The sequence below is a fragment of the Cariama cristata genome, unplaced genomic scaffold (assembly GCF_000690535.1).
Source record: "Cariama cristata isolate BGI_N322 unplaced genomic scaffold, ASM69053v1 scaffold16240, whole genome shotgun sequence".
In the NCBI taxonomy this organism is placed as follows: Eukaryota; Metazoa; Chordata; class Aves; order Cariamiformes; family Cariamidae; genus Cariama; species Cariama cristata.
Genome location: NW_009594229.1, coordinates 22,275 through 39,175, shown reverse-complemented (window position 1 = coordinate 39,175; position 16,901 = coordinate 22,275). Strand labels below are relative to the sequence as shown.

The window sequence follows — 16,901 nt, the reverse complement described above, 5'->3', positions numbered from 1 at the left end:
TTGCGGCGGCTTTTCGCTGGGGGGGGATCCTGGCAGGGGGTGTTCTCCCCGGTACCGGCGGCCTTCTCGTATCTGCCCTTCTCCCGGCCGGCGATCTGGCGGGTTGCCCGGTCGCACGCCTTTCAGGACAGGAGAGGGTCACGCACCTCTGGTACAAACTTCTCACACGCTGGCAAAAACAGCTGGTCAGTTTTCACTAAGTATGTGCATGTAAACGGACAACACGTATTGTGTAATTAAAACCCTGACAAATGTTTTAAAAAGGGATTTAATGAGCTGTGAGATTTCATCAATTTGTAAATCTGGTTGCAAGGACCAAAGCAGGCCTTTCTGAAGAAAAAAGAAGTGGACTGAGTTGGGATTTGACTGTGCACAGAATATTTTCTGCTCTCTTACATGATTTGTAGGAGCATTGGATTTTTTTTAATTATGTTTTTCATGTGGCATGTATAGACAAAAGTCACCAGTTCCTTAACTATAGCTGTGTGCAAGCACAGGTACTACAAGATGTGAAAGTTAGACAAAGATTTTAATTGAAAAATCCCCCCAAACCGTTCTTCTGCTTATTCTTTTCTAATTTATTTCCCTAATGAAAGAGGGAAGTACCTAGGCCTTATGTGCCGACAGAGGAGGAAAGAAGACTCCTCAAGGAATGTGCTGAAGAGAGTGCCCGGTATAGAGGTAAGTTCAGTTTGTTGGTAAGCTTGATTTGCTTTTCTTCCACCCTTAGTTTTTGTTGTTATATGAGTCATTAAGGAAGGCCCGCCCAGGTCAGTATATCACAACAGTTCATTAACAAGCTTTGCGTGGCCTAAAATTGCATCCCAGTAAATGTTGATCCTTGTAGGATTTACATTTATTAAGAGTTTGCAGGACAGGAATTTTGTAAAAGGTGCAACGTAATTTGTAAGGTTTATGCTTTATAACAAGATCCCTTCATATTTTAAATTAATATGCTTATTAAAAGTCTGAAAATAGGTAAAATTAATGGAGTCTCATTTATTTATGTTTCTGATTTTTTTTTATTTCTACGCACTTTTTTCAATTTTTGTTGTTAAATTTAGAATGCAAGAATAAAATATTTTAACTTGGAACAATTGCTTTCCGTCTTTATGGAGACTTGTGAAGAGAACAATGTATAAGTAGTTGCTCGGCTCAATTTTTGGAGAAAATTTCTGTGTGTGCATGGCCAAACATTTGGGCATTTTTTCACTGTAAATAAAAGCGAAGATTCCCAAGCATGATTCTGCAGTCAGTAATTATTTCTATACAATAGCTGTTATACAGGAATAATAAACTTGCATTGTTTTCACAGAACACTTTATGTCTCACCTTAATTTATTTGAAATATCAATGTTATGTTGATTTTTAGTTTGTTTTTTTTTTTCCAGAAAACATTGAGAATTGATTGCATTACTTCTTAACATTGTTTCTGTAGGCCAAAGGTTCAAGGCATACTTGTTTTTTCTGATGTGATTGTTACCCGCTATTTTATCACACACTAGTAGATTACTCCTGATGCTGATAGGTGGCTTAGCAGAAACCAGGACGGATGAAGAATTTAGCAGCTGATTTGCTAAATTTAGCACACTGGGGCTCTGATTTCCCCTGGAAGCCAGTAGTTTCAGGGGCAACTTCTAAGGCATTGTGATTTTGAATTAACAATTCAAAGTTCTGCTCTATCTTTCTCCATTGCTTTGGCATTCTCCTCTTGCACTTTTATTCCAATACCTAGAAACCTGCAGCTTCTTTGCTAAAATCTGGCCATTTTCCGTATATTTTTATAAGTGAAAAGTCAGGTTCATTAGTAGTGAGATGATGATTGGTTATGGCTTATTGATAATATTTTTCCTGGAAGACAAGAAGGGAGGGAGTTGTTTGTTCTTGAGATGTTCTGCTGTGAGTTCTTGACTGGCAACGTAGCTTACTGCCCTGTGCATCTTTATACAGAGACTGAAGAAACCACGTGAAGGTATTGTTGAGAAGCCCCAAATTAGTTTCTTGAGTAATTTCACTTTAGGAAGCTACAACAGTAATTGAGAGATTTTTTTTTTTCAGGGGTTGTGTACTGTGCTGTTATCTCACTGGGAGAGCCTAAAGCCCATCACTGTTTTCTAGGTCTCCTGTCTTTGTTTCGTTGTACTGTGTTACATGTACTGCTGTATTAAATGCAGATTATTTGAACACCCCTTTGCAAGAGGTATGGGCTGTCTGTGTGACTGCCCTGACATCCTCATTTATTGTATCAGTTCTTTTTATTCACAGATGTTACTATAAATTTGTGTATTTTCAGTTTGTTTATTCAAACAAACTTCTTACAAACCCTCTTTGTTTTGCCGTAGTTTCTATTGGCAGCTTCTATTTCAGAAATGCTTGCTAGTCATTTCGTAATTCAGTTTAATATATGCTTTACTGGTATTACTAATTTTTAATCACATTGTCGTGTAATATAAATTCTAATATGGTTAAAAATTCACACTACAATCTACAGTTTTATCCTTCGCACTTTTAATCTCGCTAACAAAATCAAACCAGATCGGTAAGACTTTTTCCCCATAAACGCATTTTGACTAGGGTATGTTATATTCCCATCTTTAATTATGTGCTGTAGATATATCAGCCTTCCATTATTTTTCCTAGGATTTATTTTGTTCCTGAAGCAGAAAAAGTACTTTTTGCCAGTAGCAGTGAAAAGCATTGATATTTTCTGATTTATTAAGCTGCTTTTGGTTTTTTTGCTACACTTGGATAATTATTCATAACAATTTTTAGTATGAGCCCAATTTTCCTTTACCTGTTACTCTTTTAATTTCTAGTTACCATTTTAGGTCATTTATATGCTCACATGCTAGCAGCTGTTTCCACTAAAATGCATAACCTGTTTTTAATGTCTGGAATACTTGTGCTGGGCCTATAAATCATTTCAAACCTCTAAGGGTTAGACTGAACTCCTCTATAATAAGTTCTTTTGGATTTTATTTTTTTTAACGTCACCCTCCTCCTTTGTTTTTTTTTCCTCTTACAATTTAGCTTCAAATCTACGCTGCCATTCTATATCTCAGAAAATCTGGAACACAAAATTTTGGAAAATTTAGGTCTAGAATCTCTAAAAACATCAGAGTTTTAATCTCTGATAGATTGGAAGATTTTATTCTCTATTTTGAAGTGTCATTGTAATCTTGCTTTGAACCAAGGAGGCAATACTTTTTCTTAAAAGTGACATTCAGTCATATTTACCCTAAAATGCTGGTTAGACTCCTGACCTAGTTTAGACCTGTCAGAATTTGTGAAGGAATAAGCTGTTGGTTTGCCAAGGATACTTTAATGCTGTGCTGTCCGAATTCTAAAAAATAGCATTTATCTTCAAATATAAACTTAATTAGCAGATTATGTGCATCAAAACACTATAAACATCTAGTGCTGTTGCAAAAATTTCTCCCCTAGGTAAAGTTAAAGTCATTGAGCCTTTTTGAAACAGCCACATTTTCAGACTTGCATAAAATGTAATTTCATTATGACATATCTAAATCTTTAATGTAATTAACTTTAGTCTTCTGTCATGTTCATTATTTCAGTGTCACTGTATCTTGTGTGGGGGTGGTGGTCTTTACAAGTAGTTTCAAAGTTAATCTTCCCAATATCATAATTACCATTGCTTGAAATAAGTATTCCTTTTGTTTCTTGCCATCTTCAAATGCTTCTTGCCATTTGAAGCCTTTCAATATGATAAAAATCAACGTGAACTGTTAAGCTGATTGCAATAGGCAGTGATGCTCTTCCATGTTTGTCATCTTTGCATTCCAGACCCTACCCCTGAGTTACATAGTTTGATTTGTAAGCTGCAGAAAAGGTTGCCCTGTTCTTTAATTTGCTGATGAATAAAACATGTTACCTAATTTCAATCTATTTGATTTATATCTCTGTAAGAGTTAGACTTTTTCCAAAGTTCTTGCGTTAAAACAAAGTCCATGCTTTTGGTTGTCAAAAATCTTTAGAGTTACTGGCCTCTGTGTGACTGCCTTCCATCCTGAAGCACTGTGTGTGCTTCTCTGGTTTAAAGTTCTGCATCTTGGTGCTGCAGCAGTTGTAGCTAGACCTGGCATCTTGTCCTTAGAGCTTTATCTGGCATTCGCTTTGGTATTTTAGGAAGCATGAAGTCTAATGAAGACAGGATGACTCATTAACCAGTATTGCGTAATTTGTAGTAGGTCTTAAAAACTGGAATTGAGACTGTTTCGTAATTTATATACAGTTTGTTAATTATATATATGCTTATATTCTTGTACAAATGAGCTTAGTAAGATGTAGCAACTCTGATTTTATTGCATATTTTGTTACATCTGGTTGAAAATACTGAAAATCCTGTTTTAAGCAACTTTTCTTCTTCTTCACAGCTTTTCCGTTGGCTGCAGCGAGCATGCTTGCTACTAGTATCTTAATTAGGAAAGGTAAAGTGTAAACATACTTTGGGTTAATTTGGATTTGCTCACATGAAATGTATTTCTGCTGTTAATAAAGTTACTGTAATAATATAATGTCAAATCTACTTGTAATTAAAAGAAGTTCAGATTCTTCAGCTACATGACTTGCAGTTCCTAAAACTAACGGAGCAAAACTTGAAATTAAAATCAAATTAATGTTCATTTTATGTTGTTTGACAAATGCAGTATCTCAGTGATGATGAAACAATATATTCTATAGTGTGTAGTAATACTGTGTATGATGTGATTAAAGGGGTAATTCTTAGATTTTTATAATTTTATGGGGAATTCAGATGTTAGATTTTCTTGAATTTTCTTCAGTGTTAGGTGTAAAAGAGTAACCTGCTACCTACAAACAAACTAACCTACAAACATAACTAAAGTTGATGTTTTTCAGCTTAATTCTTAATAACTTGTTACTAACTACTTTGATCTTTGTTTTCAGGTGTTATAAGAGATAGCTCAAGATTCGGCTCTTTTACAAAAGTTGCATGTAAGTAAAAGCTACATATAAATTCAGCTTGTATTCATGCCTTAGGTTCTGGAGTCTGTTGCGCAGATGTAATTCCCGTGAGACTAGCTGGCTGATTTGCTGTGACTCCACTCTCTCAAATCATAGAATATCTCAAGTTGGAAGGGACCCATAAGGATCGTCGAGTCCAACTCCCTGCTTCTTGCAGGACTACCTAGAACTAAACCATGTGACTAAGAGTGTTGTCCAGATGCTCCTTGAACTCTGATGGACCTGGTGCCCTGACCACTTCACTGGGGAGCCTGTTCCAGTGACCGACCACCCTCTCGGTGAAGAACCTTTTCCTAATGTCCCATCTGAACTTCCCCTGATGCAGCTTCATTCCATTTCCTCATGTCCTGTCGCTGGTCACCAGAGAGAGGAGATCAGCACCTCCCCCTCCACTGCCCCCCTTGAGGAAGTTGTGGTCGGCGGTGAGGTCATCCCTCAGCATTTTCCTCTCCAAACTGAACAAACCATGTGACTTCAGCCACTCCTCCCAAGTCTTGTCCGTGAGACCGTTCACCATCTTGGTCACCCTTCTCTGGACACACTGTAATAGTTTGATGTCCTTCTTATGTGGAGGCACCCAAAACTGCACACAGTACTCGAGGTGGGGCCGTGCCAGTGCAGCATAGAGTGGGACAGTCGCCTCCCTCGCACAGTGCCGCCAACCAGTTTTGATGCACCCCAGGCCACGGTCAGGCCTTTTGACTTGTATTCAACTTGCCAGGCAACCCAAACCCCAGTTCCCTTTCAGCAGGGCTGCTGTCCGGCCTCTTGTCCCCCAGTTTGTATGTATAACCAGGATTACGCTCTCCCAGGTGGAGAATCCAGCACTTCTAGAATCAATGCTTACATTGGTACAACTGTACCTGAAGATAGGAGCAAATGATCTGATATATCCAATGAATAAGTTTCAACTTCCTGCAATTAATTCTATCAGTCAGCAACTTTTTAGCGATGTTTCTTAACTACAGCTTCTCATACTGCAAGAACCTATTCGGTATCAAGAGGTAGAGTGTTTCATTTATTCACCATCTTTGAATTTGTGTAGCACATTTTGGACAAGTTTTGTTTATAGGCTTGTCCATAAAATTGCATGACAAGTGTAATGTAATAATTTAAGGTAAAAACATTGTAAATAGATACTGTACGAGCTTACTTGAAATTACTTTGCCAGAGTACGCCCACCCCTCCCTTCCTAATTTGAAGGTCTTTATTCATGCATCTCACTTGTCCCATTCAGGCTATTTTAGTGCCTTTTTTTCCTGAACATTATGTATGTACAATTGTAGGAAAACAGCAATTTCATGTGACTGACTTTGGATTAAGTATAATCTAAATTAATAAATTAACCTTTTCAATGTAATACATGACAGTAAAACAGGAAGTTGCCATCTTGCCAATCTGCCCAGATGCAGCCAGTTACTCTTGCAGTTTACTTCAGTGGGAAGAGGGTAGAACCCATGGTTTGTGGTGAAGGAAGTGTTGTTTAAGCAGATAAATGAATGTGAGAGGCTAGGGCTGCCATTTGTTTATGCAAAATTCTACTTGCTTTCTTTGAATGCCGAACAATAGTATAAGACAAATGTTTCTAATAAATAATAGAATTACCATTTCCCTGATGGCTCCTACACATTTCTAGTTAAGGGCCGTGTTTCTCCTATTTAATAGAACTAAGTTTTAAGGGAAAAAAATAAGGAGCAGCTGGACTGGACCAGCTATTCTTGATGTTAAGGTTATTAGCCAAAATACTTCTGGCTTCTCCTTTTTGATGTACAGTGGAGTCATATGGACTTTCATTTTATACTAAAGCAAGTTTCTGTAAGGTGTGTGTTTTGGTTGTTTTTCAGTAGGTAACTTGGTTTGATCTATGTACATTTTAAATACAGGTTTTTTTCTGGGACATAGTTGGAGTGTAAAAGGCCTAAGTTAAGCAGTTTTTCTTTCATCCTCATATTGCTTAGGTCAGATGTGCCTACTGTCTACAGGATCTTCTGAAAACTATTGCCAGGAACATAGTTTACAGGTGCAAATTATGTCTCATAATTTAACTGCACATTCCTCCTGCAGTGAAATCTCATTAAAGGAAGCAGTGCGGTTGTGTTTTGATTTGTTTTGTGTTTTGTTTTTTTTTTCCCTCCGCAAGTTCTGAAAGAAGAGCATATGCAATTCCAGGAACTAGGTAGCTCATAGCTAGCTGATGTTCAAAAACACAGTTCAAGACAGTTCTTGCTTTTCTGGTGTCATTGATCTGAGCATGTTGCTGCTGCATCTATCGATTACAATAGTCTCTTTGATAATGGTGTGTGTCACTTGCGGTTGTAAGATTCTTAATCTGAAGGAGTATCGATGCCTGATTACATTAATTTGTCTTTTATATGTAACTAACATAGCTGAGTCAGGTTTTCTTTGCCCCTCCTGATTTTATCTGGAAGTTGAGAGGTGTTTAATTTTCTAGATAGGAATTTTCAGATTCCAGGATGTTCTGCCTATAGGAATTACTCATACCTTTTCTCAGTAGCCTTTCTAGGCACTCTGACAATGTAATGGAACTTCTAGTTAGTCATGACTGATGCACTACATTGACAGCGTCCCTTTCAACGTAGCATAGAGCTATTGGTCCTCTCTCCCTCTTCGGCAAAGAAGGGTAAGATCTGTATGTCCTACTTCATGTTAGCCTGCAGTGGGACCTGGCCTCTTTTACCCATCTCTCATCAGCTTCTCTAAGGTCTTCTCACAAAATACAGAGGAAGCAGAGAGCAACAAGATCTGTTTTACTGTGCTAAATTCAAAAATGTGGATCATCTGGCTGTGAGTTCTGTAATAAGAGAAACCAAATACTTTAGCCAGTAATTGTGTTGGGTGAAACACCTTCCAGAAAGGTGCTTCTTGACTTTTCTTGGCTGGAAGGCCTCAAGAAAAGGAAACTTTCTCATTGTAATTTATGCCAAAGATTAATCACTTTTGCTGCTTAGCTTCATTTTGCTGAATACTTATTTTAATTCCTATTGGGCTCTTTCGTTTTAGAGGCTTGTAATTTTTCCCTTTGCACATATTTATAACATTTGAGGTGTCTTCCAATTTTTTTGACCCACTAAACAGCTAAGCCCTTATGTTTCTCATTTTGTAAACTTCACTCGTAGTTATGGGTGGTCTTCCCTTTTCCCTTGGAGAAGGACTTTTAACCTTCTTTTGAAAATACAGACGTTAGAACAGGAATCGTAATTTCAGTACCAGTACAGCAGGGTAGGGTAAAATCCCCTTTTATATTGATTCCCAGGCAATGTAATCTACAGTGTGAGGATCTCAGAGGATTAATGTTACTGGTAGTTAACTCTTTCCTGGCTTAAAGATGATTGAGAGTCTTTAGTATTTGGATTTAGAAAATACTGGTTGCATGTGAAAGAAGGGTCTAGTCCTTCTCTCCTACGAAGTCAACAACAAAACTTCTGTTAATTGCCATTGAATCCTTCATGCTCCTTCATATTCTGTTTGACCTGCTTACAAAACCTGAAGGAGCCAGTCGATGGGAATTACCAGTTTTAAGCCCAGAAAGAACTACCATGATCGTTTATTCTTACGTGCTGTCTAGCACATGAAAATAGCTCGTGCACTAAGCTGAAAGCGTTTGCCTAGTGACTGTGAGGGTTCAGCTAATTCAGTTTTTTGCCCTCCAGCAACCATATCATAGAATCCTCTTCAGAAGATACTGAGCCTAATGCTAAGTTTATTTAGACTTCTCTTCATACTAGGGAAAGCCTTTTCCAGATCTGACTGTTCTGATGGATTAAATTAGCAGAATTTACTACCTTTGTTTATTCCTCACTGTTTTATCAACTTTGGTAGTGAATTGTTATTTCTGGATCTTGGGAAAAACTGGTTGTAAATATTTTCCTTTTTTTGTCACCTTTCATTCATCAAGTACTAGCTGAAATCATCTGATGCTCATGCCTTGTCTAAATCATTGCTCTGTGTCTCTCTTCAGCTGTTGCATTTGTTTTTACTACCCTTTATCTGCAGAAGAAGGAGAGATGGGTACCGCATGGTTTTGGTTTAGGTCTAAACTGTTGTTTGGGGTTTTTTTTCTTTTATTCGAGATACTGTATGATTTATTTCAAATGGTTATTTTAAAACTGTGTTGAGTATGATGATACAGCATTTAAAACCATCTTTTTTTCTTTTAATAAAGTTGCAGGAGTATGTGGATACCTGGCTGGAAAGATATCCTACTTGCCAATCTGTAGCGAGAAATTTAAGAAACTGAAGGATTCCCCAATAGGAGATGTTCTACGACAAGCTCAGAGACATAGTTCACATAAGTAAGATTCTCTTTTAAATGTAGAACTTATTATTGAACAGGACGTTTTAAGCACTAACAGATCAAGGCTACGTTTGCAGCTTTCAAAGACCTTCAGAGCTGCACTTTCCCCCTTTTCCCCATTACTGCAAACCGACCACTTTCAGGAAACGGTATCTGTATCAGTTGGCCAGCTCTAAAACATGCATTTTGAGCTCTTGACGTACAACTTATCACTTTGAGGAGTAGAAAAAGAAACATTTTACTTAGCAAAATGTATTCCTTGTAAATTAAGATGTTGTTTTCCTGTGGAATTTACTTACAGTAGTGCAACAGCAGAAGTTGCCTCCTTACTTTAGAAGTAAACTAAGTTAACTGAAATAAAATTGTGTTACGTTCTGCAAGTTTTTCCCATAGTTTAGTTTGATTGCAGTAGGAAGAGGGTGGAAATGATTTCAGTGTTTATCAAAGGAAAGAGCTCAGTAAACAATATCAGTGCAGGAAGAAGCATGGTGGTCAAACTTACTGCTGTTTGTTTAAATCCTTTACATCTGTAACAGCATTATGCTGTACAGATGAGAAACTCATCAGGTTCTTAAAACTATTTCCTGTTTTGTTCCAGAATGTTTTTCATCTCAAGTGGTTTTTAATTGCAAACTACTTTCGAAATATCTTGCTTAAACTCTTGATTCAAAACTAGGAGAATAGTGTTTGGATAGTGAGGAGTAGTCCTGCTACATATGTGCTAAGATTTGTTAAATGTTTATAAAAGATTTGATTAAATTCTTAATTACTTCATAAATTCAGATTTATGACAGGTTTGTCTGCAAGATTTGCTGTTATTCTTAAATGTTTCCATTTTTATGGCATCAAACATAATTTTAGGAATTACCGCTTTATACGTTTACTTACAAACTCAGCTGAATTGGAGCTGGACTTGTCCCTTCACCTCCCTCCAGTTTCTAATAAGAAATTGTCATAGTCGGTAGATGTGTTTACTCTAGGTGAGAACCTATTTAAATGCCATCATCTGCTGCACCAGTCAAGTCCCTTCAACATTTAATGGCCCATTTTTTTGTATCTTGTATCCTAAGTGATAATTTTTTTTTTTTTGGTTGAATGATTAATTGTGCATACATGCTACTCTAAAGCCAGAAACAGAAATTGTTACAATTTCATGGTCATTATACATCTACTAATTCATTGCAGTTAAAAATAAGTAGGGAGCTAAAAGATTAGATAGTTCTTTAAAGCTGTGTTTGCATATACTTTAAAAATAGAATTGAGGCAATAAAATGGCTTAGCCCTGTATGTTTATTGTGAGAATAAGACAAAGACTAATTGCAAATGTTTTTCATATAAAACTGAAAGTAACAGAAATTTAAAGTAAAAAACTGAATAAATACCCTAGAGACATTCTGGTGGCACCAAGTGGTGGCATTCTTGATAAAGAGACATGTTGTGTAGCGGTTTGCAGGACCGTTCTGACTATGTAGCGAATGCTTTAGAATCTCAGGCATCAATTTCCAGAATGTGCTTTAGATGATCTTACCTTTCTCTCTTCAGAGAAAATTTGTTAATATTTCTCCTGAATGCAGCAACTCAGTAAACCTTCGTAATTTAATTTCCCTGAGATAGCTCTTCATTCTCCTTTTCTTCTGCTGTTTGGTACTGATCAATTACAACAGCTTCTAATGATGAAGGGTTTTTAATCACACATTCTTCCTAAAAGGCCTTTAAAAATAGAGTTCATGCTACCACTAGTTACATGGGCACACCCTGTGCTATTTGTGTCTGATGCATTTTTTTCTGTCTGAAGGCTCCCTGGGGGAAAGGATTGTCATTTTTGTCTTGTAAAGTGCAAAATACTTTGTCTCTTTTGTCTTCTGTTCTGGAGATTTTCAGGTATGAGTTAAGTTTCTGGGAGAAGGGAAGAGTGTTGGGGAAGGGACTATACAGATCTTTGTGATGTAAAGAAAAAAAAAACCACACACCACCACCCCAAACCTTTTTTTTAAGATGATAATTCATGTTGGAAACTAAACCATTTAAAATAAAAGGGTATTTTCTTGAACTGCACATATTGTTACTCTTATAGTTCAATTTTTAACTTTAGTATTTCTGTATTTAATATTTAATTGTATTATTTTCCAGCCGTTCCAGTCGGAAATCTGAATTTTCAGACATGCCTTCTCAGTCATTTACTGAATCTTCTTCTCCAAGAGCTGGATTCCCACCTTCTTCTAGTTATTCAGATGATTACAGTTCAACAGATAGAGCCCTCTCCAGTTATGAACCCGTTCCATTCAGTGCTTCCCTGAATGAATCTTCACCTACAGGAATTACTGATTACACTGTTGAAGGTGTGTTTTGTCTTAGTACAGTTTGTAGTACAATGACTCTTGCCTTTCTCTTAGATAGTTCTCTAACTATGTATTTTCATCCCATGCAAGCATACATGGTACAACATAGTGGTTTTGAATGAAACAGCTTCAAGTTCCCAGAATTGTTTTCACACAGAAGATAAATATGTGTATTATTTTGTGTTCTAACTGTGAACTAAATTCAGGTTTTCTTTCACGTTTTGTAGCTCTAATTGCAAGTAAAGATTGTAAATTAACTTACAAGGTTTAATCTGTTGTGAAACTAAACCTGCAAAAAACTCAGACTGACCTGAAGGTCTTTTTGCTTGAAATTAAGGTGAATATGCCATCTTTTCACTGCAGTAAATAAACCATAGTCTCTACCATTCGTCTGCTAGCCTTTCTGAGGTTATTTTATTTTCACCAGCAGTGCTGCTGTAACTGTATACTACTATAATTCAGTTACATTAAACAGGTTTTTATAACGTGACAAACATTTAAACCTTCCGAGAACTGAATGCATATTGTGTTCTGTCCGACAGCAGCTGATTTTCTCATGGAGAACTAAAACGGTTTTCAAGTACAGTTCTGTGCAGCTGTTCCCCTCCTTCCAGTATGAACTCTGTCCTCAGCTACTGCAGGGGAAACACACGATTCTGAGTTTGGGTCTCTCTGGTACACAAAGGAGAAAGTTAGTGTTAAATGCAGAGTTTTGTACTTTGGATTTGGATTTTTTAAGTCCTTTACGGAAAAGGTTTTATTTCACAAAAAAAGCCCTTTCGTGCATCTCGCTTTCAGTTATATAAAAATATCAGATGTAAATGAGTCAAGGAAATTGTAATTACACTTCATCACAAATATCAGTAGTTGGTAGAACCTTAATTATAGAATCAAGGTTCTGCATTATAAATGTAGATAAAAGAATAAACTGTTTATCAGGTGACATATGATGGATGTAGTCCTAATTCCTTGAAAGCAAAATTTAAAGCCTGAATGCAAACCCTTGAGCTTCACTTAGATTTCTCTTCAGAAATCATGAATATATCAAATGTATGATTATCATAAACTTTATATAAAGTGGCCAGAACTATTTTATCCATCAACTACCACGTTTGTTGGGATTTCCATTGGGTAAAATGAAGAAAAGAAGTTAACTGCCAGTCTTCCAAAGCAGCTTGACAAAATGAAAAGGTTAAAAGGAATGGATTAATTAAGAACCACATACAGTCTCAGTTGCATTTAGAATTGCAGCTGTCACGCTCCTTTTCATTTGGGATTGAGCTGTAATTAACTGGCATTTTAGAACAGGTTATAGCCAAGTTTTGGAGTGTGATGTCATTTCTAGTATTGCGATGTTTGTTTTGTTTTCAGAACCTGCTGCAATTCCAGAAGAAAGTCGTAAAAAAAAAGGCATCACATATGAGGAATTAAGGAATAAACACAGAGGGACATATGACATAATGCTACCACCAAAGGCAGAAACTCCAAGCAAGTTTTCACAGGAAAGAATAGCTAAGCAAGGTAATATGCTGATTTAGAGAAATACGTAGTAAATTTGAATATTGGCAATAACGTTAAAAATGGTTACAAATCCAAGGCTTAATTTCGCTTACTCTTTAAACAGTTTGTTTTTACAGTATCTGCAGGTATCTCCTATGTGATGTGGTCTGTAGCTTCATATTTCAATTTAATGTCTTTTTCAAAAATACTGATCTTCCAATAGCAAATTATTATTCCTCTTCTCTAGCCATATTGCTTGATGCCAGACTGAAAAAATCTCATCACTTTTGGTTTATTGAATATATCAAGCAACCTGTTTCAACAAAGAGTTCTCTGAGCTCAGAGCTATACTGAAGAGTTTTAGTTGTGGAAGGGGGTGTATGTTTTAGATAGCATTGTTCTCTCAAAATAGAGCACATGGTTGATGGTTTTGAAGGGGGGTATTTATTTTTATGAATTGTTTCATGTGGCATTAGTGGATTTCTATAGAGGCATTGTTTGTAGAGGTTCATTTTCTACATTAAAACTCAAAGGAAGGAAACGGTATTTGGCAGCAATATTGAGATTTGTTTTCACAGTGAAAAACAAAACTTTACACAGCAAAATAAGAATGCAAAGTCTGGAAGAACAAGATGCCATTTAGTCAACTCTTTGACTCAATCAATTTTTTGAAAAGGAGACACAGAAGCAATTCATAATTGCTTGTTCAAGAACTTTTTTAGATTAATGTGGCATCTGTGAAAATGATGTTAGCAAGAGGAACATTTTACCATTTAACACACTGCTGAACTAGTCTGCGTGAATTGTTTGGGTTTGTATGCGGTGTCCGGTCTTGTCGATCATGTTGCAACAAGATTTGTAGGAATAGCTAACGTCTCCTATTAGGCATAACAGGTGGTAACAGGTGTAGAAACATACATTAAAGCGAAAAGCTCTGAAGCAGTAATAGTCAGCTTTGGAACAGTGTTCCTGAAGAGTGTCAGTCTATTTCATGCTTGTGAATGACCTTCTCCAGATCATGCGTCTTCGGACGGATCTACACAGTCTTGAAATAAAAATTATAAACAATTATTGGGTAATGATTTAAATCTCTTATTTCAGGGATGACAGCCTTTTTCTCTTATCACGTGGCTATGCCCAATGAGACATTAAAAAATTATTGAAGCTGTAGTTTCAGGTTGTTTCTAAATTCCATCAGCTGCCACTTCATTGATTTACACAATGTTTCTTTTTCAAGAGATTTCTCCACGAATAGCAAGCCTAGAAATGTCACTTAAAACCCATACACAGAAATCTCTAGGAGCATTCTGCAAACCTTGCCATATTCCGTGGCAAATCTTGTGTCTGTGAAATGAGAGTATGCATTCATTATTTTTATTTTTAGTTATTTGAGGTCTATAAAAGACCTCTATAAAATGTTCATCAAATACTGCGCTCTGTCTATTATGTTTCCATGTTCTGTTTGATGGCTATACTTGGGCTTTGAGAATAGACCTACACTGAGCAGTGCATGAGATTTGTAAATAAACTTTTAAGAGCATCTCTTTGTATTTTTAGGGAAAAAGAATAAGGAGATAATACAAAAATTCAGAAGTGTTTTACAAGTGGAAGTACATTTAAATCTACAGTTCAGGGATTCTACTGATGTTGCAGGCTGAGATCTGATTTAGCTTCTTGTGTCGCACTGGACACGTTACTTCTTGTATGCCCACTCATATGTCCTGAGTCATTGCCCCTTTGTTCATCCTCTTACTTACCTCTGTGTGTAGGAACTAAACTAGCAAACAGGAGACCGTGGTTTCTATCCTCCGTTGTGAAGACATAAGGGAAAACAAACCACGTTGAAACCGGTTTTAAGGAGTCCCTAACTTCCATCTGTGGGTGCCTTCTGCGTTTGTTGTAGCTGTACAAATATGTGCAGCTGGACTGGACCATTTTCCAGGGAATGAACGCAGCCCGCTCAGCTGCCATGGTTAATAGAAATGGAAATCCAATTGTACTTTGAGAGAGCTTCTCCTTGTGCCTACTGCAACATCAATCAGCTTAAAAGGATTTGTCAGTGCATTATGCTAAGGTTGCTGTCATCTCACTGAAACAAGGACCGTGCATTTTGCTCTGTTCCACTGGTTCTACTGCAGATAGGTATTAATAGACAGTGGGCTTCGTAATTAACCGGCAGGCAGTTTTATCAAGGGATGCCTGACTAGTGTCAGCATTCCTACTGGATCAGATGGATCCATCCTTTACCCTGTCAGCGACAGCAAGCAATTACAGACTACTTTGCAGCTCACTTGCAAGAGAGCATCTTTTCAGTTTCTGGTCGTTGTTCAGTTATGCATGATGTACTTCGAATAAAACTATTAAGACCAGTACCCTGGGTTTTTTTGCTCTCTGACTCACTCCTATACTAAAGGAAGCTGCCAAATAATAATGGCTGAGTAGTTTCCTAGTAGGGATTACTGCTTTCTGTTTGTTTGTCTTTGAATGTGTTTTTAACTGTCCTGAATCCGTCCACTTATGCACGTAACTAGATTATGTAGCCACATTATTTATCGTAACATTCCTTGCCTGTTTCCTCCAATTGTCTTTGTTTCATCCATGTGTTACATTGGTTTCAAAGTAATTACAAATTCTGTAGAGCAGGAATTAGTACAGTAGGCCTCTTGACTGAATATTAATTCATTAAAGAATAATGATTAACAAACTCTTCTCCCCACTTAATCAAAAGTAGCTTTAATTAGATGGCTGATGTGCTGTGACCGACACTCTCCCCACTCACCACTTTAAATGATAATGCATTTCATCATAATTTTTGGCACTGTATGAGATAAACTTTTGCAGTTAAATTAAGTCATATGTGACTACTTTTTCTTCTTTTCTTTAGTTAAAGTAAATAAATATGGAGATACCTGGGATGAGTAAGAGCCGAATGAAGAACTGAAGAAAATTATCTCCTGTCAGCTAACCTGAACTTCATCTAGATTAGTCACGAGTATTGGCACCTTTGGTGTGTTCTGCAAGGCACAGCTGTTCATAAATGAAGAGAAAATCCTGACTTGCCAGGAGATTAAAAAAAAAATATTTAGGCTTAATTTTTTTAAATTTTGCATAAATGGCAAGCGAGGCTATTGTGAGGTGTCATGACTATAAACCATTTGTGCTACTGTCCTAAGAATGAAAAGGGTAACTGGCAATAATCAATATAAATGTATAGCAAAAGGTAAAAATATATGTAAATTAATGGAATCGCATGTATTGGGAAGGGGAAAAATACCAGAATCTTCTCAGATTTTCAAGACTTGCATTAAAAGTTACCTGTAGAACTCACCTCTCACTTTGTTTTGTCTGCAAGCGATGTGCTGGAAACCTCAAATTGTTGTCAGGCTTGGTTAGTAATGTCTGGGATAATCGTGAGCTATTCAGGGCAGAAGGGCTGCGGAAGGCAGCCAAACACACAGGTAAGTGCCCTTAACTGTTTGTCAGAACTGTTTCAGGGTGCCAGCTCTGTTTTTAGACCGATGTTCTGACTTGCCTACACTGGGTCTCTTCAGACAGTCATCTCGGAAGAAAATGATTGAATGAAACTGCAGATATTTAAAATGGCTACGTTTAGTGCAGAAGGTTAAACTTGACAAACTTTGGTAAAAGTTTGAATGATATCTTGACTGTTAATGTTAGGTTTTGTGTAGTTGGCCTTATTTCTCAACTTGTGCGTGTCATGACAGAAACCCCATGTTTATGGA

At 37.0% G+C, this 16,901-nt stretch overlaps 1 protein-coding gene across 1 annotated transcript; it reads left to right on the top strand.

The window, feature by feature from the left end:
- Positions 1 to 596: 596 nt before the first annotated feature.
- On the top strand, positions 597 to 16,485 carry OCIAD1 (OCIA domain containing 1; the record flags this gene model as incomplete). The annotated part of the gene is made up of 7 exons (XM_009697312.1): positions 597 to 681; positions 4,395 to 4,448; positions 4,927 to 4,974; positions 9,188 to 9,317; positions 11,450 to 11,658; positions 13,030 to 13,179; positions 16,043 to 16,485. Coding segments are annotated over 7 exons (714 nt in total), but the record flags the coding sequence as incomplete, so codon positions are not given.
- Between the last annotated feature and the right edge of the window lie 416 nt (positions 16,486 to 16,901).